The sequence below is a fragment of the Typha angustifolia genome, chromosome 15 (genome assembly GCF_048772165.1).
Source record: "Typha angustifolia cultivar Huaian chromosome 15, ASM4877216v1, whole genome shotgun sequence".
Lineage (NCBI taxonomy): Eukaryota > Viridiplantae > Streptophyta > Magnoliopsida > Poales > Typhaceae > Typha > Typha angustifolia.
The window spans coordinates 17,111,385-17,134,921 of record NC_133253.1 but is presented as its reverse complement, the minus strand read 5'-3'; the positions used below and the strand labels follow the sequence as shown (position 1 = coordinate 17,134,921).

Here is a 23,537-nt window from a genome sequence, read left to right as displayed (position 1 = left end):
GATACCCCTCGTGCTGTGTGTCGATATGCCGCCGGCACGGGGCACGGCCATCCATGGTGTGCATCTTTATAGAAAATGGCCGCAATTATTTTCAAAATTTTGATCTATTATTATTATCAAAACTTAAAAGATTCTTTTAATACAAATATCCCCTATAAATTACCACTTGCTTTTCACTGTTGCTGTTGCAGTTGTCTCAGCCTAAAGCTGGCAGAGTTCTTTTAGAGCTGTTAGACAGAGCTACATATGTACGTACATGTACAACCTTCCTCAGAACGTGGAGAACATAAGTTGCTGAAGAGCAAAAACTCTAGAGCAGGATATAGTGTAGCCCAATTTGAAAAGCAAACTAGCTAGTAGGATTCATGTATGTTAGAGGAGACTCTTCTTCGAGACATAGGTTTTGAAACAGTTTTCAAAAGTGATTGGCCAATAGTTGCTATATTCTCACTTAAGGTGATCTTATTTCTCTACTCGGCAGGGATTCAAGAAGAGGAGACTGCGAAATGGCTCGTGGACTGATGAATGCTTACTTTCTGAACAAGATGATAGATTTGGAGAAAGATTGTTGCTGTTGCTGTGAAATTATTTTGCTGCTCCCTTGCGATATTAAATAAATTGCTTTGTGATACTTGTCTAGTTGGTGGTGATAGTTTCCGTTTGAGTAGCAGGTTAAATGTTAACTTGATGATAGTAAGATTATTTTTTTTATATGATGAATGGTTGTTTTGGTTTATTCTGGTTGTGTTATTTAAAAGGCCTATAGGGTCAATTTTTGTTACAAGTTCTATTTACTTTGCTCAATGAAAATAGGGACGGAAAATAGAAGAAGACAGTTTGCTATCAGCATACTTCGTATCAACATGATCATAAATTCAAACTGATATCAAAATCAACTCGTGTAGTGCTTGAAAAGAATATGTAATCATAGATACAATCATATAGGACAGCTATAGAGTTCTTTTGCAAAATTCCAGTTGGTTACATTTCACACTTATTGATTTAATTTACCAATTCAATGTCCATGGTACAAAGGATTAATCGATTATGTCAAGTGCAACTTACAGGTATGGGTAATCAATGGCATGATCTGTGAAATCTTAAAGCCCTAGACTTCCAATATTAGGGCTGAGTTAAAAATCGGATATCAGTAGTCGATAAATCACCGTGGCAATCAACAAGGGAAGCTCCCTGTCAACTTGATATGGTCAAGCGTACTTCTGAGACCATACAGAAGAACTGCTTGGTTGCCAGCTCTAAAGCCATCTCCATAGGCAGGTGAAGTATCTGATTCAATCTGGTTCTTGAAAAAGTCACCTAGATTCCTCTCGAACTGAGATCGTGTACCCTTTTTAGATGATGTGGATGAAGAGGATGAGGAAGAGGATGCGATATTACTACCGGACCCTGCCATTATCTCAGACTCTAACCACATGTGAGCCAGAACCTGGCAAATGCCCTCTTCAACTTCTTGACTGAGAGTGCGATATCCTGCAAGAGCCAAATGCATAGTAGCACTATATATATGAGGACGGTAAAACTGCAACGCAAGTGTGTGCTACTCGGTTGGTTGGTTGAGCAAACAATAAGGAACATTTCTTTAGTAACATATTTTGAGCTTCGGTACTATATAGACTACGATCTACAGAATTATATCATACTAAAATTGTGATTCTTTAACATACGAAACATAACGTAAACTTGTAATAAGATTTCTATCATATTTTCAAAACATTATCTTATCATTGCTTCATATACCCGTATGCTTGTCTACTCTTCATAACCAACAAAAGAATGTAAGGGTAAACCAGTTACTACAATTGACCCAAGAGACTTCAACATCAAAGGTTCCTGATATTGATAACTCCTGGATGAGTTGAAGTCATTAACACAATTGACTTAAGAAGACTTATTATGGTTTAAAGATATTACCACACAGTAGATAGCAACTCAAAACTCAAAGCATGGCTAAGTCAAGTAAGACGAAAAATTATGGCACTTCACATTAGTGCATGCAATTATTGCCTCAAAAACTAGACTCTTATTCCTCTGTTATTCCTTTGTTTTACCATACATTCATGTGACATTCTGACAAAGTTAGTTGTCCATAATTTTTCCAAGACACAGTAAATAGATTAACTAGAAAATTAATCAGCTCAATCAGTAATGCAGACTGACAACAATAAAGAAAGCAAATAACAAAGTATCACATTCTATTTTGGTTGCAAGTACCTTTAAGTCGCAGCCATGCGTGCATCAACTCATGAGCTAGAATTGAACCTGTCAATAATCTGCAAACAGAATACCAGACATGCTGAACAAATAGAACACATTCTGTAAATTAAATTCATCCATAGTAACTACTCAATTAGACATGACAAAGACAAGCTCTCATCTGGCATCATTAGCACTCAATAGGTTTGTGGGATATGTTCAAAGCTCAAATTATTGTAAGAAAAAATAATGCAGCAATTACCAAAAACGAGGATAGGTGTTAATAAGATCTCACCACTTAATAAAAAAGATCTTCTAAATCACATAAGCACCTCCAATTATATTGCAAAGAGATGCACAAATTCAATTTTACCTGGGGAGACCATACAAAATGAGAATTGCAGTCACTTCACATCGCCGGGTAAGTCTATATGGCTCGGTTATCATTTCCATGATTCTGTTTCCAGCTCCAATCCTTGGCCTCCTTGATATCTAATAATAGTTCTTTTTATGAAAACGAGAACCCCAGAACTGACATGCAAAAATTTTACAAGACAATCTACTTAGCAGCTAAGTGTTATAAAGCTGAAGACATCTCACCGTGCTGACAGTCTGCTCTTCAGATAGACAGAGGCCTCTTGTTTCAGGGAGGTGATGATGTCCCTGCTCATCAATGAAAAGTAATGAGTCAAAACAAACAAAAGTTGTGTACAATAAATGCATGTCTAGCACATCCATTTATCTGACTTACACTCTTTTCTCCTTCCAGAGCCTCATTTAAAGCTTGTCTCTCAACTAGAAGAAGAGGAACTTGCTGTTCCACTTTCATGTTTAAACCTTCATAGAACTCTTTAATGTCTAGGTAAAGAGGTTGGCATTCGGTAGTATCCATGACAGAAGAATCCAAACACTCCAGGCAGAGTTTACGTCCATCATCCAAAGTAACATACTTTATGTCCCTCGGCTGAGTCACAGGAAACAGAAAGAGAATAAATAATGTGCGCCTAAAACAAGAGACCAATTTGATATCATCAACAATGTCAAAGAGTGAGTGAAACCAACTCCGAAAGCAACCTGTGTGCCAAGAAGATTAGAAATAGACACGCTAGTATGATAAAGTCACCAGCTGAATATGTTTGACTACAATTTAACATGTACAATAACTAAAGTGAAACTTAGACGATTATCTCTTTCACAAATATATTAAACCAACCTCCATTCGTTCACAACTGCAGCACCTCGGAGTACCATCAATCTCATGTGAAGGGCAATATTTTTGTCGCCAGAAAGGATGCGCCCTATATTCAATAAGGCCAGTCACATTTGTTGGAATCTGGAGATGATAAGATGACATTAAACTTAGTGGACTTTTACAGAGATTTGTCAGATGCAGTTAAAATCTTACTAGATAAATCAAGCCCATAAATCATTACATTACAACAAGATCCAACTCAGTCTCTTTTTACATCAGGTCATTGCTTCACAAATGCCATTACTCGATTCAGGACTCATGAATATTGAATAATAACTAGCAAGCTGAACTTACACCCAAAAAAAGAACCTAGTCTTATTTGGGGGTCGCATCAAAAGCCCTTCTATGCCAACAAAGAGGAACTTGCATAAACAACTAAGGGGTGTTACAAGTGTTTTTGGGGAAAGCAGCATTGTTGATCAAAGTATTGAATAGTTATCTGGGACCTGACTGATCACAGAAAGAGACAAATACACATACAGCGATGTCTGCAGCTATTCAAAGAGCAATAGACTTGTCAAAAACTCAAAATTAGGAGAAGGAAAAAAGTGTGGTTATTGGAAGGCCCCAAAAATAAAGAGAATGTGGAATCGTATAACCATAAAGTTTCTCATATGGAAAGATCAGAATCCAGAAATAAGTCAACAACACTATATAAGCTAGCCCATAAGTGGCATTTATCATGAGATCTCCATTTACTTACTTTCAGATTATAAGTAACAACAGAATCAAAAGTGATCAGAAGTTGTGGGTAAGAATTTCCTTTACTTTCACTTAGCATAATATTTCTTAAATTAATGTCTCAGCTTCACACTTATAGGCAATAAACAATCACTTAAACTGTGTCAGAAGCAAATATAGTTTCAAGTGAACACAATATACTTACAAATTGCTTGCAGACATCACATTTTGGGTGGTATTGCTCCTTATAGCAAGATTTGTGATATGGGTAATTTCCAGACATAGAGAACTGTACAATAAGCAGGTGAATTTCAGATATATCTATAAGAGATGTCAAGCATGATGATGATCATATTACCTCATAATCAGATATTGGCTGATTACAAGCATGGCAACGAAAACATTCTGGGTGCCAAACAGCTTCCATACAGCTGAGAAAGCGCCCATGACCAATCTCAGTATTGCATCCAGCACATATCCTACAACAATGGTAGGCACACTAACTTATGTAAGAAAAAGAAACAGCACGATGTTCTTTTTCCACATGTAGAAATGCATTCAAAATGCAAAAAGAAATCTGCATGAATGCAGAATGAAAGTAAATTCAGAATAGTCTACTTAGCATTTTATCCATATAAATGTTGTTCAGTTTATATTGTCCTCTAATCTCTACCAATCTAAAGATTGCTTTCTATGATTCTAACATGTACTTGATCAATTTCAACTGTCTTATGATTTAGAGGGTATCCTTTAATGTAAATGTATGCTTGCTCCTCCCATCCATGTAGTTATGGCCTCATAGTCGGAAAAGTGGAAACAGCCTCTTCTGTTCCAACCTCTTCAGAATGAGATTAAAATCTTTTACATCTTGCCCTACTCAGGCCCCATGTTGCATCCAAGAAATGGCTTACTACTACCAGACTGATGTTCTACACTGCTAAATAGATGATAATAACAGTTGAAAGCAATATAACAACTAGGTCAATACCGTGAAAGTTGATACAGAAGTGGCAAGTTCATCCAAAAATATTGCTGGAAAATGATGACAATAGATTCTGAATTCATGTTAAAAGATAAAAAACAAACAAAGAATTACCTGAATCCAGAAGAAAAAAGAAAAGGTGATGGTTGATATCTACCACCATTATCATGAGGTGACGGTTGATATCTATCGCTATTTTCATGAGGTAATGGTTCATAGGTATTGCCACTTTCATGAGGTGGAGATTCGACATTCAGACTTTCTTGTAAAGCTCTTGCAAGTTGTTCATCCTCTTCCAAGTGTGATTCATTCTCTAAATAGGAGAAACAAATTCAACAAGCAATTTTTGATAGACATAAGAAGATATGATTCTCATAAATGAATCAAGACAATAATATGAACTTGCAGCGTTGATCACCTATATTATTTCTTCAGGAAAAAGGAATCTTGCTTGTGAGAGTTTAAAAAAAAAGGAAACCTGAAAGAAGGACAGAGCAAAAGATGTTTTACTAACCAATCGCCTTTGCCTTTTTCTGTTCTTCTTCCAATAGGGAAAGTGCAATAGCACGGTCAATATCTTCATCTTCATAATTTGAAAATGTATTCTGCATTCAGTATATAAAATGATATTAGTTTAGTAATAATTGGAAGAGCATAGGAAGTGTTGACATATAAGTTCACAAAAGATGCATCATCTCAATAGCAAGATTCATAGATACGCTGATAAATACCAAAATTTATACATGACAGAAACACAACTGTCTCATGTCATAAATATGAGCCTTTAGTAGATAATATCTACAAAAAAAGTTTTAAGGACTAACATTCTTTTTGACACCATATATCAACCCAAAATACAAATGATAAACCCAAAAGGTAAATGGAATAAGAAATTACGAGTAGACACATCATGAATGTTGCCGACAGCTCAAAGTGAGTGCCATGGCGAATTAACGTCCTTGATGCAGCTGGTTAGATATTAACTAAGATCAACTACATGTATTGAAAATTGTCAGTATCCTTTTTAGTGGTGTAACCTGCCAGAAGTTACAAATGACTCAGTGGAAGGAATGTATTTTCATAGTAAAAAGGCATTAGTTAATACCTACAACCATGTGTAAGGTCAGAATGATTTACGGCTATGACAGGTTTACATGAATTGGTAGGATATGCCTAATTGCCAATCACAGTCTGATTGGGTTGTGTTATCTAAGATTTGTTATCCTTGTCATATTAGAAATAAATAAAATTAAATATGCATTATTTACTAGAATATGAGAAAAGAAATTATCCAAAAGGGAAAGGTCAGATGATGCACAATAAAATCTGTGATAGATTTCTCTGATCATAATTACCTGTCAATTAAGCATTCATTAGATATCTGACAGTATATTGGAAAAGCAATGAAAAATTACAAACTTAGATTAATTGCATTTACTAAAAGGAAGAAGTTTGTTTCCGCTAAAATCATTCTCAAGTTAAATTGATAAATTTCAGTTAATTAACTTGACCCACAGTTTTGACTTTTTTTCTTTAATAGTTCATCCTAGGAGACAAAAGAGTAAATAATGAATAAAATAAGAGTTATTTAGTGCAGAGAAAAATAAGTTTCAAAATTTCACCGATGGACTGCCTCCGAAAGACTTACCAAAGAGCTAGAGGGCTCATCCCTAAACTCATCATTCCCTGACGTCCCATTGTATCGCCCTTCTGAAATTTTATGGCTGGACACCTTAAAAATTTTGCTCAGCCAACCCATGATATGACTTGTTATATTTATACACCCAAGGAAAACTCTATCTGCAATACAAAATTTAATTAATCATATGAAACAGGAGAAAATGCAAAAGTCATGAACTCTAGTTTCCAATGACGATTGCCAACATTACGAGTCCAAAAGTTCAAATTCATATTTTAGAACACAACTTTGACAATGTTTCTTCTTTGTACTTCGTCATGTATTGAGATGAACATTACATCATCAAATATATGGTATCTTGAAACATAAGGCAACATAAATGCAGATGCATTTCGTAAATAACTCATAGTCCACCTATGTACATACACACACAGTATGAAACTCAAGTACATATTACTTAGCATCTCTAAAAGAAATAAGAAAGACTTTGTATCTAAAAATGCAATGATTTACAAGTAATAAAAGAATGTAATTGAGAAAAACAACTAAGGATCACATAATTCCTTATGTTGTTAATCTGTTGAGAAAAGGCCATGGGACAGCATGCATATGCGGCTGCATAGGTGTCCAGCAGCATAGGTCTATCAGAGCAGTGCTTTAATGTAGCATGTAAAGATGTTGTATGCTATATACAACCACCAACCTTATTAACACCTACGCGGAATTGGAAGAAAATGATATGGTAACAGACCCAATATTGCTCTTACCAGACTCACCCAGAAATTTATCAAAAGATGCAATATTTGATGGAACTTGGAGAGAACAAAATTAGAGATTAACCACAAAAGGTAGTTCCGAATTCTATAAGCTATCCAAAGAAAAGTTTAAACGAATACATTAACAGCATGGTACTTAATAATATAATCGGGACACCAAGGTATGATAATAACTGACATATATTCTTCGCAACAGTCTCACCTCAAAAAATATCAAAAGATGCAAAATTTCGTGGAATTGGGAGAGACCCGCATCAAAATTTTGGCCCAGAAGCCAAATCCGCCAAACAATCCCCCCAAAGAATCGACAAACAAGGTTGAATCCTGTGTGGAATGCCCGATTACTCTTTCTTCTCTCTTCTTCCGATCTGAAAAAATAATAAATAAACCAACAAATATTCCATCGCCATCGAGTAAATCACCAATGAAATTCCAGGAAAGAACAGAACTTTCTCCATAGGCAGTCCAATTACCACATTAATCAATCGGATCTCGGAAGTAGGAAAACTTTCAATAGCTTTCTCCCCCTTTCAAGTTCCCCTGTTTCATCACCAAAACCACAGGGGATCCGATACGGGAGGAGGTCATCGGACCCATGTGGGAGTTGAATACTTCTCACGCTTCTCGGAGCTGCATCCCAAGTGGGTCCTGCGCCCTTCACACGGGAGGACTCCTCAATACCATAGTAGAAAGGCTAGAAGTGTCGGTCTTAACTGTTAAAAAGATAGAAAAGGGCAAAGGCAAGGAAAGGCATGGATCTAACCAAAAAAAAAAAAAAATTATAAGAAAACGAAAGAGAAGGGAAAGGTATAAAAGTATAAAGGTTTAATTTTTTTTTCTTTGATTTGATTGTTATCTAAAAAGATTGCATGCAACTCAAAGAATAGTAACGTATCATGCTTTAATCGAAGGATGAAAAAAAAAAGAAGAGTAAAGGAGAGAGAGGGGGAAGTGGAGAGGTGGATGAAGCGACCAAGGATCAAAACAAGTGCAGTGGTTGGGCTAAAGATTCCCGACTTTGTCCAGAACCCACTCACCAACCAGAGAGATGATGTGTCGGATTGCATCCTTTATAGCCTATTTGGATTATAATTTTCGCATAGGGAAGTTCATTCAAAGGAAAAAAAAAAAGAATATGGTGTCAAACCTTACAAAATTTATAATTTACCGGATCGAAACGTTTTCAAATCTAATTTGGTCTACCATCAACGTCAACAAGACTGTTGCTTTGTTTTACATCGACGTGATGATGAAGTACAACCAAAAGGATCGAGAAGTCCAAAACCACGGCATAAAACCTTTTTTTTTTCCATAGCGTTTAATATTTATCAATCTCGAATACTGCTATGATACATGCACGTGGCACTAAAATTTACCACATAGAGATAAAAATAATCAAAGTATATATAGAGAAATAAAGTAAGATGTCATAGGCAATTTCTTTTTTTTTCTTTTTTTTAAATGATATGCAATATTTATTAAGGGATTTTTACACAACTGTCACTATTTTTTTTTTAAATATCACAATTACTATTTTTTTTTTTTTTTTGACAGAAGTCAGCAAGTGCCCGATTTCATCGAACACCAACAAACATTATATATCCCTTCACCAACATTCAAATAGCACCATTGACAACAAAGCCCTATCCAGAAGATAAAAAGGATAAAAGAACTACACATTTAAAATGAACCCAAATAGCATTATATAATTGTGATAGACATAACATCTAAAACTTTCTTCAGTAATTATCAAAACAAAACAAGTCCAAAACTCTCGCATTAGTCATGAATGTCCATGATCTGAGCTATCTTCTTAGTCTTTTTCACCGCTTTATATCCTTGCAAACCTGCCCAGCAATCAAATAAAGAGATTATGTGATGCTAGATATCTTTCCAAGATCTGGCTTTATCATTAAAAACTTTGTTGTTCCTTTCCAACCAGACATTTCAGATTAGGGTCATAACCAAATAAGCAACCACTTTCTCAACTCTTTTCTACAAGTCACCTTGGTATTAAAAAATCAATCGTTAGTATGCTTAGGAATATTGGTTAAATCAGCAGCTGTCACCACATTTTCCATTAGCTTCTAAAAATAACTACATCTCACAAAAAGGTGGTCCACAGACTCCTCTTTGGTACAAAACATACATCTAGTAGCTCCACTCCAACCTTTTTTGTGCAGATTATCTTTTGTTAAAATTCTATTTTGACACATAAGCCAAAGAAAAGCTCTGACTTTTAAAGAGATTTTCAATTTCGAAATCATCTGAAGATGCCTGAGTTATGATCCCACCATTATTTAGAAATTAATACAAAGATTTCACCGTATAGATTTTATTGGCTCACAAGTCTCCATTTAATTTTATTAGAAAAGATACCCCACTATTCTCCACCAAATTTCTTAACTCCTGTTTCTCACTTTTCAGATGCTCAGTGAGATTCTTCTTAAAATTCGAATTCTATCGTACCTCCTACATTAACTAATTCATTCAAAGCAATTTCAAACAATCTAGGGAACTTGATTGTTAAGCTGGAATCACCACACCAAATATCCTTCCAAAATCTTATATACTTTTCATTTTTTTTAGCTCCCAACTCATTCCAGTCTGAAAAATCTTGCTTGTCTGCATCGCCCCTATCTAGAACAGAGAGGCCTTGTTAGAACCACCAAGATCAAAGTCACCCACTTGAGTCTTTTATAATACCTTTACATAACCCTGTCCACCTACTACTGATTATCAGAATTTATAAGCTTCCACCACCATTTAGCTAACAAAGTCTTGTTCATATCATCTATGTCAATGATCCTCAGACCCCCTGTATTCCTTTCTTTTACACACCTTTTTCTAGTGGATCATGAAAATATCATAGTTACTATTACATTCTTCAAAACATCATAATTAAGCTAGCCTGGATCCAACCGTCGATGAGAAGCTTTCTCCGCATGATGATTACAGTGCCGGAGGAGTGTTGTGTGGCTTGTATAACGAGATGAGTGAGCTTTTGTTCTTCACGTGTGTATTTAGCAAAGAGGTTTGCCAAAGGGTGCGTGATAGTATGCATGTGCAAGACTTGAGGGTGGCCTTGAATTGGCTTATGGCTGCATAGCATGGGAATCCGAGCCAGGACAAATGCATGAGAGAAGTCGCGAATCTACACTATGGCACGTATGGAAGCAACAAAATGCGGCTGTGTTCGGTGGGACTCCAATGAACTTGACAACCGTGGTGTGGCGAGCTTTAGCAAATGGCTGAGGAGTATGCTAGGAAAGGCAAAAAAACCAGCTAGGGCCAGAGCAAGAAGAATGGCTAAATGGGTGGCGCCTAAGGAAAGTTAGATAAAGATTAACACGGACAAGGCTTTTGCAGAGGTGGCAACTCAAGGTAGTGCCGGTATGGCTGCTAAGAACGACAAAAGAGACTTAAAATAGGCAGTTTGGGAACCCTACCCTAAGTGTCTCTACGATCCATGCGGAAGTTTGGGCTATCAAGCTGGGGCTTCGGTGCGTCGAGCTAATGGAAGCCACCATTCTTGAGACGAACTGTCTTGTGTTGGCTAGGATCCCGAGGGGTAAGGAATCCAGCTCTTGTCTACTTAGAAATCTCATTGAGGAGTGCATTAGTATCTTGAGGGCTTTCGAAATATCCGAGTTAAACATGTGTACCGAGAGGTAAACCGAGTGGCGAATTGGGCCGCAGCTCAAAGTAGCCTTAGATTGAACAAGATGTGGATTGGGCCAATCAATCTGATCCCCATTGATTTTTGTAGCTTACTTACTTTGGACTCTGATTCAGTTGTTGGGTGAGGAGTTAAGTTAATATAACTCACCATTTCAACAAAAAAATCACCCCGCACTTTCAGAAATATCATTATATTAGTTAGATATAACTAATCACGATTAAATTAAATTTAGATTAAAAAAATCATTGTGCCATTGTATAAAATTATTTAAAATATTCAAAAACTATCAAATAATTTAGGCAATATCATAGTACAACAAAATATCTTCTTTCACTCAGGAAAAAAAAAAGTTGATAAATATTTTATACAGTAAATTTCAAGAAAGAATAATATTTTAATAATATGTGTATGTTAATCTTAACAATAATTTGTTAGAAATATTCCGGTAAATACTAACTATATGCACTTCCGAAAGAGTAAAAAAAATGGTGGTAATTATTATATTTTAAATTAAAAATTGTAATGACAATTAAGATATTTGAAAGTTTTGTAAAGAAATCCCGTTTATTAAATAGTCTATAAAGTATAAATGGCCTCCCAAGCTGGACTTATGAGGTCCAATGGGCCCAATATGGGCCTTGGATTTATTAATGGTCTCCATCACTTAATACTATATTTGGGCCAACCTAGCTACATGTCAAATTTGGGACGATCAATTAAATCTAAACAGTGTGTGATGAAAAAACTAAATTGTTGGTGATATATTAAGCATCAAATAAGATCAAAAGGTCCGGATTCCATCACCACATGGCAAGACGAAAAGCCCCACACAACTCGGACCAACCAAGAGTATCACTGTCCGATCGAACACGGACAGTAGTCGCACATTAATATTGGTGTCCATCATCATACTCCTATTCGTATTTTGCCTAAATTTTCATACTCTTAGCCAACAACTACAAACGGTGTTGGGCTTTTTATTTTCAGCTAGTAGGCTCATTTGTATCTTTATTTTCTCTTAGGTTTGTGTTATTGATTAGAGGTCCTTTTCGATCTTTAGAGATCAAAGTGATGTGTACTTATAACTGCTAAATTATGGAGCCGTAAGCTAATCTTAAGTCTTTTACATATGTGTATTTATACTATCACAGAGTTGCAAGCTTATCCTAAGTCTTTTAGGTCTGTGTATCTACACGTCTATTCTTCCTGTTGTTTTTATCATAACTATAGAACTTTATGTCTTTATTATCCTTTGTGATGATATTGGATTAAATTAATTTATATCTTTAGCATGTGAATTCTAAACTTATTTAGATGACTATGTAACTTTTATTGCTTAGGAATATGGTAATTTTTTCAATAAATATCACTAATTTAGTGAGCTATTTTTTGATATGTAGAGTAAAATATATGTTGTTGTATAAACAGTTGATTCCTTAGACATTGAGCGATTGTATTACATCTATCATTGGCTATTTATACGTATCAAATTTATAGTAGATAAAATTACTAACCAACAATATTTATCTCAAGATAGCATTGACGCGGACCAGAAGCTATAAATAAATTTGGAACTCGTTTGCTCGAGTGCAGTATTCGACGAGCAGACTTAAAATAGTCAGGAACTCGGCCGGGCGGAGGTGGCGATCGTCGACCACGTGTACGGATGGGATAATGAGCAGTGAAACGATGGACGGGTTCCGCACGTGTCGGTTTCTCTACGTCCGACAGCCGGTGGTATACGTGGAGCTGATATCACGTGGGACCCACGCGGGACGGTCCTGGTTAATGAGAGATCGAAACGCGTCCTCCTGGGTGTTAGCAATAGCAACACCCAGGGAGGACGTGGACAGGTTACTGGTCCATGCTTATTTGATTTTCTTTTTTTTGATGGAATTTACGAGAATGCCATTCTTCAATTAGACCTATTTTTTATTTTTGAAGCAGAGTTTGTAAATACGTGGACGAATCGTCTCCCTCCTGAGATTGATATATATAAATATATATATATATATTTACCTTCTCTATTAACTTTCTTGGAGGGCCAAAATTATTATTATTACACTGCTTCAAGGCCAACATTTAGATCACTGTTTTAACATATCAAACTCATAAAACATAATTAAAATTAATAAACTGAAGGACTTTTTATTTTATTTTTTTTTAAATTACTAAAAGTTTATTGAATTATCTGGAACCTACCTGATCAATGTATCGGACCACGTGAAGAATTAAAAGCATATATTCTAAATGTATCACATGCACCACGCTGTACTCTACTTGGTCAAACATAATTGAGGATAAATATGCATGTTATGTTACTAGATTATTAGGGCAGTATGGCATAGATTATAATGTAATATCGTATAGCATTCGCTACGATGGAATGTATACTGCTTCACTCTTGCTTCTGGCTTACAATGAGAATATCTGAGAGATAACTTAAATATTAAATATTTTAGATCAAGAATCATATCAGGTCTTAGCTGGTAAAGGACTCTGAATATCTTTTCTAAAGTTGTTTAATTCAAGTGGATAAATAATAATAGCCTTCATTGGAAGTACAATGCCATTACAATGTTTAAGTCTTTGACAAAGACCTTGGAAGCTCTAAGAAAGGCGAAGGGAAGCCCTTGTAAAGCACCAACCTAAGCTTCAGTGGAGCTTTGTGCCTTGCAGCTGGTACACAAGGATAGTGACCCCTAGAAATGCCCTACCAGAAAAATTTTCATATCACAAGGATTGAATTATTCTCCTACCAGTGCATAAGAAAACGTTCATTTGCACACAAAAATAATAATAAATATATTTTCTAGTGTAAGATATAAATGTATTCAATTTTTCTTATTTGCCCATATAATATTGAAAAATAAATAAATATATATATATATATTAATGTAGCTCCAAACTTATGGAATAAGGGATAGTTAACTAGACAAGGTAGAAGGTTTGATAAATGCAGCAGTTCCCAGATAGCAATGGGAGGAACTCTGTCACAATTAATTTCCCTATGAATCCTGGCATTTACCATAAGTTTAGTTTCATAGAAAAGGATACATACACATTGAGAGGTATAATAAATGCTTATAAATGGAATGACTCACAGCAAAATAGTAAGTCGATTAATAAAAACTAACACCAAGGTATCATTAAAGCTTGACAAAAATAAGTAGTAATGGACAAAAAGCTATCCTTTTCTAGATTTTCTTTATCTTTTTCCCCACGCTGCCAAGCTAGCTTCTTAATAGATCCCGAGCTTCTAAATGCTCATTAATGGCTAGAGCAAATTAAAGATGTACTAAAGCTAGAGAGAGCTAGAGAGGAGAGAGGAGAGAGGGGGGAGAGAGAGGGGTGCTTCCATTCTGAGGTGTGTGGATTGAGGTCCCCCCTTACATCCATACTCTGTTGTTGCTTTCCCCATTTGACTCCCCATCAATTCCCATAAAACATTCCTATCTATCAACCCTTACCATCTCTGTTTTCTGCCAACCCATCGACCACTTTGATTCCTTTCAAAGAATCCCCATCTCTCTCTCTCTCTCTGTCTCTGATCTCTACTTCTCTTTGTTGGTCGCCGACTTCGGTTTCTATTTATCTGTTTGTTTTGCTGCTTTTGGAGCTACTTCTGGGTTCTTGGCAGGGAATTGAGAAGTATAGGTGAAGAGGGGTTTTGGGTCCTCTGGGAGCTGAAGCAGCTCTCTTTCCCCGGTTCAAGAGTGCTTGCTTTTGCTTCTTTCTTTCTTCCTCACTGGGTTGAGAAGGTTACTGATAACATTTATAGTTGAGGAGAGGAAGGGGAGCATGGAGAAGGAAGGTGGAAGTAGAGATCAATTTCCAATAGGTATGCGGATACTCGCTGTCGATGATGATCCCACTTGCCTCAAGTTGTTGGAGGCTCTGCTGCTCCGCTGCCAGTATCATGGTTGGATCTCTTTTCTTCTGTCTTCATCTAATTTCTTCTCAGTTAATTTGGTGATCTGGGTCTCGCTTGTACTTATTTTTGTGGACATTTGAATTGGTTTCCTGGTAAAAAGGTGTTATTTTGAGGTTGTCCTATTCCTATATATGAGTTCCTATTCTAGAACTTGTAGCAATTCTTGGTGCTTTCCTTTGATTGTTTCTGTTTCTGCAACGGTACTGGTTTCGTAGGTTCTGGATACTGTAGTTTTGAATTTCGGAATTTTAGTTTGATCTCTTGACAGATTAGTAATTTTCTCCTCCCAGTGACAACAACCAATCAGGCAATTACAGCTCTGAAGCTGTTGAGGGAGAACAAGGACAAATTTGATCTGGTTATCAGTGATGTCCACATGCCCGACATGGATGGCTTTAAGCTTTTGGAGCTTGTTGGCCTAGAAATGGACCTCCCAGTCATTAGTAAGTATTGGATGCTTCACATTCTTGCAACTGTTTCTATGTACTTAAGAATATTTTCTTTACCATTTCTGAAGGCCAATTCTTTAGATGATTGCCTTGAACAGTGGAAAAAAGAGGAACTGTTAACTTTGATTATGGAATGCCTTGAACAGTGGGAAAAAAAAGAGGAACTGTAACACTCATTCTGCTAATTCTAGCACTTAATACTTAATAGTTCACACGTTTGTATAAGATCTTGATTGCTTTAGATGAATTAGGAGCATTTACTGAGTGAAGAAGATTTGCAATGCAGTGTTATCAGCAAATGGTGAAACCAAAGCTGTCATGAAGGGAATAACACATGGTGCTTGTGACTACCTTCTGAAACCTGTTCGGATTGAAGAGCTTAGGAATATATGGCAGCATGTTGTTAGGCGGAGGAAGTTTGATAGCCGCGATCGCAGTTATCTTGATACTGATGAGGACTATGAGAAGCCCCAGAGTATAAATTCTGAACGTGGGCAGGGCCAGAATGCAAGTGGATCATCTGACCGTAGCATGAAGCCCAATAGGAAAAGGAAGGATCAGAATGAGGAGGAGGAATATGATTATGAGGAAAATGCTCAAGAGAATGAGGACCCATCCACCCAGAAGAAGCCAAGAGTTGTTTGGTCTGTTGAACTGCACCGTAAATTTGTAGCTGCTGTTAATCAGTTGGGAATAGACAGTAAGATTTCGTACCTTTTTCCATTATTTGTTAGGGTTTCTGTCAACAGTACTAATGAGAAACATGTGTTAAGTTACTGTTGATTGTATCTGATGCAGAGGCTGTACCTAAGAGGATACTTGATCTTATGAATGTTGAAAAACTTACAAGGGAGAATGTTGCAAGCCATTTACAGGCATGTCAGTTTTCATTATCGGTTCCTTTCTTGTTACATTTTCATTACCAGCATTATGTCGATACAATACTATATGTTCCCTACATTTACACTGCAACTGGTTCTACCTGTTAGAAAATACTGTTGTTTCCATGAAGACTCCCATGTACTGGTCTTACCACGATCCGGGCGCTAATGTTGGTGTTTCTCACTTCTCGATTCATTTTAATACATAAGGATGACTTATAGTAATAGTCATTGCTTCAAAATCATGAACAAAAAGGCAGCTATTAGGTGCCTTACTCTCCTATACTTGATCTCTAAATAATTGGTTTTGTTGCTATGCAGAAGTATAGGCTGTACCTGAGAAGATTAAGTGCTGTGGCTAATCAGCAAGCTAGCATGCTTGCTGCTTTTGGAGGAAGAGATCCCTCCTATTTACAAATTGGTGCACTAGACGGGTTTGGCAACCTCCATTCACCAGCCACTTCTGGTCATCTACCAGCCCTTACATCATTCCAACCTAGTGGAGTGCTAAGTAGGCCAAATTCTGTTGGATTAGGACTGCAAGGGCTTTCTCCTTCTCGAATTGTACAAGTCGGGAACATTCGTAACAGCAACAACAATCCCATTAATAATTTCAGTGATTTCCAGAGCATGAACCTACCCGGAAGCCAGCATGGAAATTTCTTACAGGGAATGTCCACGTCATTGGAACTAAACCAATTGCAAAGGCACAAGAGGATGCAGGAAGCGAACAGTGGTTTGCCTGTTGGCTTCTCTAACAATGGACTAGTTAGTGGTAGCCGTGATTCTTCTTTTGTCAATGTAACAAACAATCCTTTGTTATCACAAGCACATCCACAGCAAACACAGTCTAAGGGATTAGGCAGCCACTCTACCATGAGAACTCTTTCCATGACTACAGAACCTTTCCAAGGGAGTGGGGAAGTTTCTTCTAGTTTGGCTGATTCTGACAAATGCAATGAATCCTGGCAGGGTGCTGTCCAATTAACTGGGTTTGCAGATGAAAATATACCTTCAAACGGTTCATTTAATCATGAAAATCTAGCTAATATTGAAGCCAATCTTTTAGCAATCTCGCAAACAGAGAGCAACCCTCTTAAAATACCTTCCTGCAATTTAGTTGGAGCTGCTCCTCATGATCCTATACTAGGAAGAGATATACAAAGTGAAGTTAGCTTTCTTGGTGGAAACACAATGCGTATGCCTGTGGCTATTGAGGGAGCTTCAAGATTTTTAAATTTTAGTACGGCAGGCACTTCAAAACAGAAAATGGAGGAATTGAAACAAGATTTCAAGCATGAAATAAATTATGTGTTCAGTTCTTTCCCCAGCTCATCAAATCGCACCAATATTATTATCGACCCTTTTACTTCAACTCAGAGGTTAAATGATTTCAATTCTAGTAGAAATATGGATATGAGGATGGTTGCCCAAACAAGTATAAATGCTCAAATTGTTGCACCACATTGTAAGATTGACAAGTCATGTACAGATAGTCAGCCAAAGTACAAGGATGAGTACCTTTCAAGTAACTCAAAACTGCAGGATGGATTCAGTTCTAACAGTTTCAGCTTTGGCAATATTGGTAATTCTGTGATCAAACAGGTTAGATGTTGCCTCTATCAGTCTGTTCTTTACAGCCTTCTGGATATATTGCTTATAATTGGTTGAACATGTGACCTGTCATACGCACCTGTATTTATTAGGATAAAGAGCTATATTATATGTTTCATCTTCATTAACAAAAGCATTTTCTGATATTAGGTAGATATTGCACAATTAGAGGTTCTGACCTACCATTTAGTTTCTAGTTAAACTTTGTAGAGTGCAAACTTTTGAATGGGTCACCACATCTTGCTTCATTGCTTCCAAAGCCTAATCCTTAAACATCTCTCATGGATGATATGTTATTTGATGAACATATCATGGAGTCACGGGTTCTTTTTAAAATTTTATTTGCTAGAAGTTCAGTGGTACCTAAAACAGTTAGCTCTTTACTTACTAGTTTAACCCCTCTTATGGTTTCCTCTCTCCTTATTTCTTACTAACTTGTTCAATACTGGTTCCATTCATATTTTATATCCATTTTTTCTTCATGGGTACTTGGTAAATCGTAAATTTCTCTTAAGTTGTAATGTCTGAGACCATCTTTGGACTGCTTTATAGAAGATCTCTTATAAAACCTGTTGAATTTAGTTATGATAGCTTAAGGTCTAGCATGCCAACAGAAAGATCACTTTTCTGGCAACTCTTTTGATGGTAATTTTCTCCATCTTGATATCAGCTTTATTGAAGGTAATTTCTACATACAATTGTTACCGTCTAAAACGTAATTTATAATGCAATCCCTTTATTTGTTAGCCCGTTTGCAAAGTAATTGTCTGCTTACTTCATAATAAACATATGCAACCATTGTGCACTTTTATATTTAACCAGTTCGTACCAACAACCTTATTGATTAGAAGTGGTAAAATGAAATGTCACTTTAGCACCAATCCTTTCAGATGGTCATAGTTTTGTTCACTAGAGATTAGAGGAAGTGAACAGTCAATTCTACCCAGTCTTGAATTTTCATTTGGAATTTGGGGTAATAGAGTAGTTGTAAAAGACTAAAAAGGTGAATCAACTACCATATATACTTAAATTCACAAAAAAGGTTTTAGTGGAATGATGTAGACTATAGTCTGTTGAGATGATTACTTGTTACGCTAAACGAGCAATTCTGCCAATTCCTATTTGCAGCATGAGGACCCCTGTGTGTGACTAATGCTTGCAAAGATATGTGTTGCTTGCCCTCTCATGCCGATGAATTCAAGTACCACACAACTGAACATTTTGCATGCCACTATTACACCATATGGAACATATTCAATTATCTTCCACTAATCTGTTCTTCCATACAACATCAGTTAGATAAACTTAGGGCTGTAACAAGCATTGCCAAGCTGAATGGTGAAATAATTTAGGTTATGTTGCTCGTACAGACATGGAGATTATGCCAACTTGAGCAAGGTCAAGCACAAGAAGCTGTAGTTGTCAGGCCAATCAGTGAATGAGCTTAAACTGAGCTTCTCTGTTGGATGAGTGACTTTGTACCCGTAATTTTTTCGAACCAAAAGTTATGGTCTTGGGTCTTTATAGTGATACTAATTGTAAAGTCTAGGCTATAGGTGTATCTAAATTATGCATATAAATCTACCAGCCTAAATGTTTACATATAAAATACGCAACTAAGATATCTTCCCACATCATATTTGTTATATTCTGATGCTATGATATTGTTTTATATTTATACAGAAGAATGCATTGTGTAGATTTTTGTCCCATGACCTTATTAGCCATTTTCCTTCTGTGCCTACCTGCCTGCTTATGGGGTAATGTGACCTAGGTAGCTCATAAAAGCAGTGCAATACAATTTATAGTCAATGTAAAACACAGACTGGATGGCCATCAACACTTAAAAGAGTCCAAATTTCAAAAAGCAATTTCAAATTTTGTTTTTGCTATGGCCCATAAAGTTTTAGTATTACCAGTTTGTGTTTCCCAAATTTTGATTCCAGGTCAAGAATTTTGAGAAAATCTACTAGAAGCAAATATTAAAGAATCGGAAAAGATAACAAGAAAAATGTAATAAAACCTTGTTTGGTATTGAAAGCCATATTGTATTTGTAAAACATGCTAACCGAGATTGATATACTATAGGTTCTTGTTTCTTCTGTTCCCGTATTACCAGTGTCCATTTTATTCTGCTTTCATATCTAGTAGAAAGTCATGCCATCTTTTACTGTTTTGTCATACTTTATATATTTGAACCACTCAAATAGACTAGGTGCTTCTAAAATTTCTTTACTAGCATTCCTGAACATTAGCTTTTGAGAAAACTCTCCTGTTGCCTATTAATTTGCTGCAGATCTCATTAACTCAATTGTCCAAAACAGTGTGAATTTCTCAGGCTTAAACATTTTCCTTAAGGTACCTCAACTGGAAATGATGCGAGAGTGCTGAGTGCTGTTTGAATTGCTATTGATTATTCGGCCAATTCTTGGATATAGTTTATATTTTCTGCATGATCTATATTTGATGGTTTTGTTTGCTTTAGTGTAGTCACATCTCTTTCCTATTGGCATTTTGTATTGTACTATTAAGGTTTATCTTGGCAGAATTGAAGTGCCAGTATTAATTATGACGCTGGAACACATTGTTCCTGCCAAGTAGAGTAGGCCGGTGTAAATAGTCATATTACGAAAATATTTCGCATGAGTCTGTACTTATGTCATCCAGAGCATAATCAATCTCCTGGAAAATAAGTCTTTCAATTTGTCTGAATATCTTGTTTCTTTAACTACTGTTTAAGAGTCTAAGAATCCATCTCCTCTACTTTTAACTGTCTATTGTGTAATAAATCCTAATGTGTTTGGCATGCAGGAGATGGATGACATCGCATTCATGGATGGTGACATGGGATGTGACTTTTATCCTCTAGGTGCTTGCATTTGAAGGTTTATGTATCAATTGGTTTCTTCTGCTCTCGAGTTGAGAGGAGTTTGTTTCATTATGTAAGATTCTCTCTGCTTTCTGCTCGGAATGATTTACCTTAGTGTTGTACATACTAGGTGGTTGAGATCTACTAACTTTGAGATATAGGTGTTCGCTATTTAGGAACTCTTCTTTGAGCCTTGGATTTTGAGGTAATAATGTAGCTTTAATTATCTTAGAACTAAATGATCACGGGGAATTGGTTCATGTCCTCTCCGATCAACTTTCTTTTGTTAGCTAGCTTTTCAGGCATATTGGCATGACTGAAAGATCACAACCTGTCATGACTCATGATTATCATGAGTGGAAACAAGAGTTTCCAGATTAATCTGTCAAATTTGGAGGAACTTAGGGTAAGGTGAATATGGAATGGATCGATTAAAATACTTAAGCTCTAAAACCATACTGGTGAAATATAGATATATACATGTAATAGTTAGCAGCCTTGGTGTTATTGATCTACTATATGAACTTTGCTGTCCTGCTCATCAGTATGAAAGGCATCCACTTGGATGTGGAATAACTTTCATATTAGTTTAGTTGTGCTTGTTTTTTAAACTTGCATGAGAGAGTTTATACCAAAGTAGGTTATTTTGGTCGTAAACCGATATAGTGGTGTAATTATTATATTCGATATGAAATATTTTAGTAAATAAGGAGCGGAAAATAATAATCGAAAAATAATAGTCGACTAAAATAATAATTTTTAAGGATAATATAAGAATCAATAAGTATAAAAATATTGGACGGCAGAGAAGAAGAGATAACGAAGCCTATTTATAAATAATGTTTATAATGATTTGAAGGCTGGTCTGTTGGTGAAGTTTGGAACACGCTCTTCTTTTACAAAGTAGCCAGGTAGGTGTTTTCCTTTGCTGAGAACATTGAAATTAGCATCTCCTTGGAAAGCTCTCTTTGAAGATCGGTAGCCTTTGTCTCCAAGAAATCTCTTCAACCGTTTCTTCGCATTGCCTTGTCTATAACTAAAGGAGCGAAAGGCCCCACCTCAGCAAGAGTCAAGAGAAAAAAGGCAATAAGGATGCATCCGAAACAAAATAAGTTGTGGTGATCATCGTCTTCAAAGACTTCAACTCGATTGGGGGGTCCCTCCCTAATCTACCATCCTCCTGTTATCCTGTATGCCACGACACCACTATGCTGTTCTTCTTCAGAGGCTAAATTATATTTTAGTCCTATTCTTATTTCAATTTAAGAATTTAATCCTTATGTGTCGACCATTAATGACATGTATTAAAAAAACATAATTGCCCCCCACAAAAAAAAATATATATATATATATATTTAAAGATGGTACCATTTTATAATTTATTCATGGAGAAACATCATATTTTTGTTATTTTTGAACAGAAGGCAGAGCGTAATTTATCCTTACTTTTTTTTTTTCACCCCCGAAATATATCATAATTCCCTATCCTCACTATTACGTCAAGATAACATCTTTTTTTCATAGACACATGCAGAAGACTTCATACCTGTTTATTGCCAAGGTACAAACCTAGGACGACGGGTTTGGATCCTAGCTTCGGTATCCAGAAAACCGATCCGTTAACTCACAGTAGAATCTAGAGCCTCCCAGAATCTCACCAGAAGTAACCACGCGTCCCTCCACGTCTCTCCTCCTCTCCTAACGTCTTATCCACACCACTCTAAGACTCAACCCCATCCTCTTTATTATTAAACCAAACCAAACCAAACCAAACCAAGCTAAACCCCGAAACCCCCAAAACACTGAAAGAGATGAAGCCGGTGCAGAACCTGGACGTGGAGCGTTACATGGGCCGGTGGTACGAGATCGCGTCCTTCCCCTCCTCCAACCAGCCCAAGAACGGCGTCAGCACCCGCGCCACCTACACGCTCAACCCCGACGGCACCGTCCACGTGCTCAACGAGACGTGGACGGACGGCAAGCGCGGCAGCATCGAGGGCACGGCGTACAAGGCGGAGCCCAACAGCGAGGAGGCCAAGCTCAAGGTCAAGTTCTACGTACCCCCTTTCCTCCCCATCTTTCCCGTTGTGGGAGACTACTGGGTGCTCCATATAGATGAGAATTACCAGCACGCTCTCGTTGGGCAGCCGTCGAGGAAGTACCTCTGGGTAAGTACGAGTAGCTCTCCCAACTCTCAATTCATCTGTTCGTCTTTGTGGTGTTGCTAAAGCGATCTCTTGGCTTGTATAGATTTTATGCAGGCAGCCTCATATGGAGGAGGAAGTATACAACCAGCTGTTAGAGAAAGCAAAAGAAGAAGGGTATGACGTGGAGAAGATCCACAAGACGCCACAGGAGGACCCGCCGCCGGAGAGCGAGACGGCTCCCAAGGACAGGGGAATTTGGTGGATCAAATCCATCTTTGGCAAATAAAAAGAGCAGCTTATAGCTTTTATGCGAGGTTATCTGTATAGTTCGCGTGCGGAAATGCAAGTGGGTTAGTATGTACTGTATGATGTGGTATATTGACCGAATAAATTTTGGTGTATCATATCCGAAATATA

At 36.9% G+C, this 23,537-nt stretch overlaps 3 protein-coding genes across 4 annotated transcripts; 2 read left to right on the top strand and 1 right to left on the bottom strand.

Annotated features, from left to right (window-relative positions):
- Positions 1-908: 908 nt before the first annotated feature.
- Positions 909-8,555, bottom strand: LOC140778833 (protein DA1-like). Of its 2 annotated transcripts, none has more exons than XM_073123705.1 (13): positions 7,994-8,555; positions 7,747-7,912; positions 6,778-6,929; positions 5,644-5,734; positions 5,244-5,442; positions 4,506-4,626; positions 4,353-4,436; positions 3,428-3,547; positions 2,966-3,178; positions 2,815-2,877; positions 2,588-2,706; positions 2,233-2,291; positions 909-1,491 (listed from the first exon to the last, which is right to left on the bottom strand). In XM_073123705.1, the coding sequence occupies exons 3-13, from the start codon at positions 6,886-6,888 to the stop codon at positions 1,175-1,177; spliced, it is 1,497 nt and encodes a 498-aa protein (XP_072979806.1). In that variant the 5' UTR covers positions 6,889-6,929; positions 7,747-7,912; positions 7,994-8,555; the 3' UTR covers positions 909-1,174. The 2 variants fall into 2 exon arrangements, with proteins under 2 accessions (XP_072979806.1, XP_072979805.1); XM_073123704.1 differs by having other exon boundaries at positions 8,018-8,555.
- Positions 8,556-14,456: 5,901 nt separating this feature from the next.
- LOC140777275 (two-component response regulator ORR23-like) lies at positions 14,457-21,129 on the top strand. The gene is made up of 6 exons (XM_073121283.1): positions 14,457-15,148; positions 15,451-15,603; positions 15,896-16,309; positions 16,408-16,484; positions 16,812-18,095; positions 20,916-21,129. The coding sequence occupies exons 1-6, from the start codon at positions 15,028-15,030 to the stop codon at positions 20,985-20,987; spliced, it is 2,121 nt and encodes a 706-aa protein (XP_072977384.1). The 5' UTR covers positions 14,457-15,027; the 3' UTR covers positions 20,988-21,129.
- A 1,443-nt stretch (positions 21,130-22,572) lies between these two features.
- LOC140777276 (temperature-induced lipocalin-1-like) lies at positions 22,573-23,533 on the top strand. The gene is made up of 2 exons (XM_073121284.1): positions 22,573-23,141; positions 23,224-23,533. The coding sequence occupies exons 1-2, from the start codon at positions 22,785-22,787 to the stop codon at positions 23,404-23,406; spliced, it is 540 nt and encodes a 179-aa protein (XP_072977385.1). The 5' UTR covers positions 22,573-22,784; the 3' UTR covers positions 23,407-23,533.
- Positions 23,534-23,537: the final 4 nt, after the last annotated feature.

Bases quoted from the DNA above. Each gene is read 5' to 3' on its own strand.
- LOC140777275 (XM_073121283.1), top strand. From the start codon at position 15,028: ATGGAGAAGGAAGGTGGAAGTAGAGATCAATTTCCAATAGGTATGCGG. The intron at 16,310-16,407 runs GTAAGATTTCGT...TATCTGATGCAG, and splicing joins TAATCAGTTGGGAATAGACA to AGGCTGTACCTAAGAGGATA. The intron at 16,485-16,811 runs GCATGTCAGTTT...GTTGCTATGCAG, and splicing joins ATGTTGCAAGCCATTTACAG to AAGTATAGGCTGTACCTGAG.
- LOC140777276 (XM_073121284.1), top strand. From the start codon at position 22,785: ATGAAGCCGGTGCAGAACCTGGACGTGGAGCGTTACATGGGCCGGTGG. The intron at 23,142-23,223 runs GTAAGTACGAGT...TGGCTTGTATAG, and splicing joins CGTCGAGGAAGTACCTCTGG to ATTTTATGCAGGCAGCCTCA.
- LOC140778833 (XM_073123705.1), bottom strand. From the start codon at position 6,888: ATGGGTTGGCTGAGCAAAATTTTTAAGGTGTCCAGCCATAAAATTTCA. The intron at 3,548-4,352 runs GTAAGTATATTG...TATCATCTCCAG, and splicing joins GTGATGTCTGCAAGCAATTT to ATTCCAACAAATGTGACTGG. The intron at 2,707-2,814 runs GTGAGATGTCTT...AACTATTATTAG, and splicing joins AAGAGCAGACTGTCAGCACG to ATATCAAGGAGGCCAAGGAT.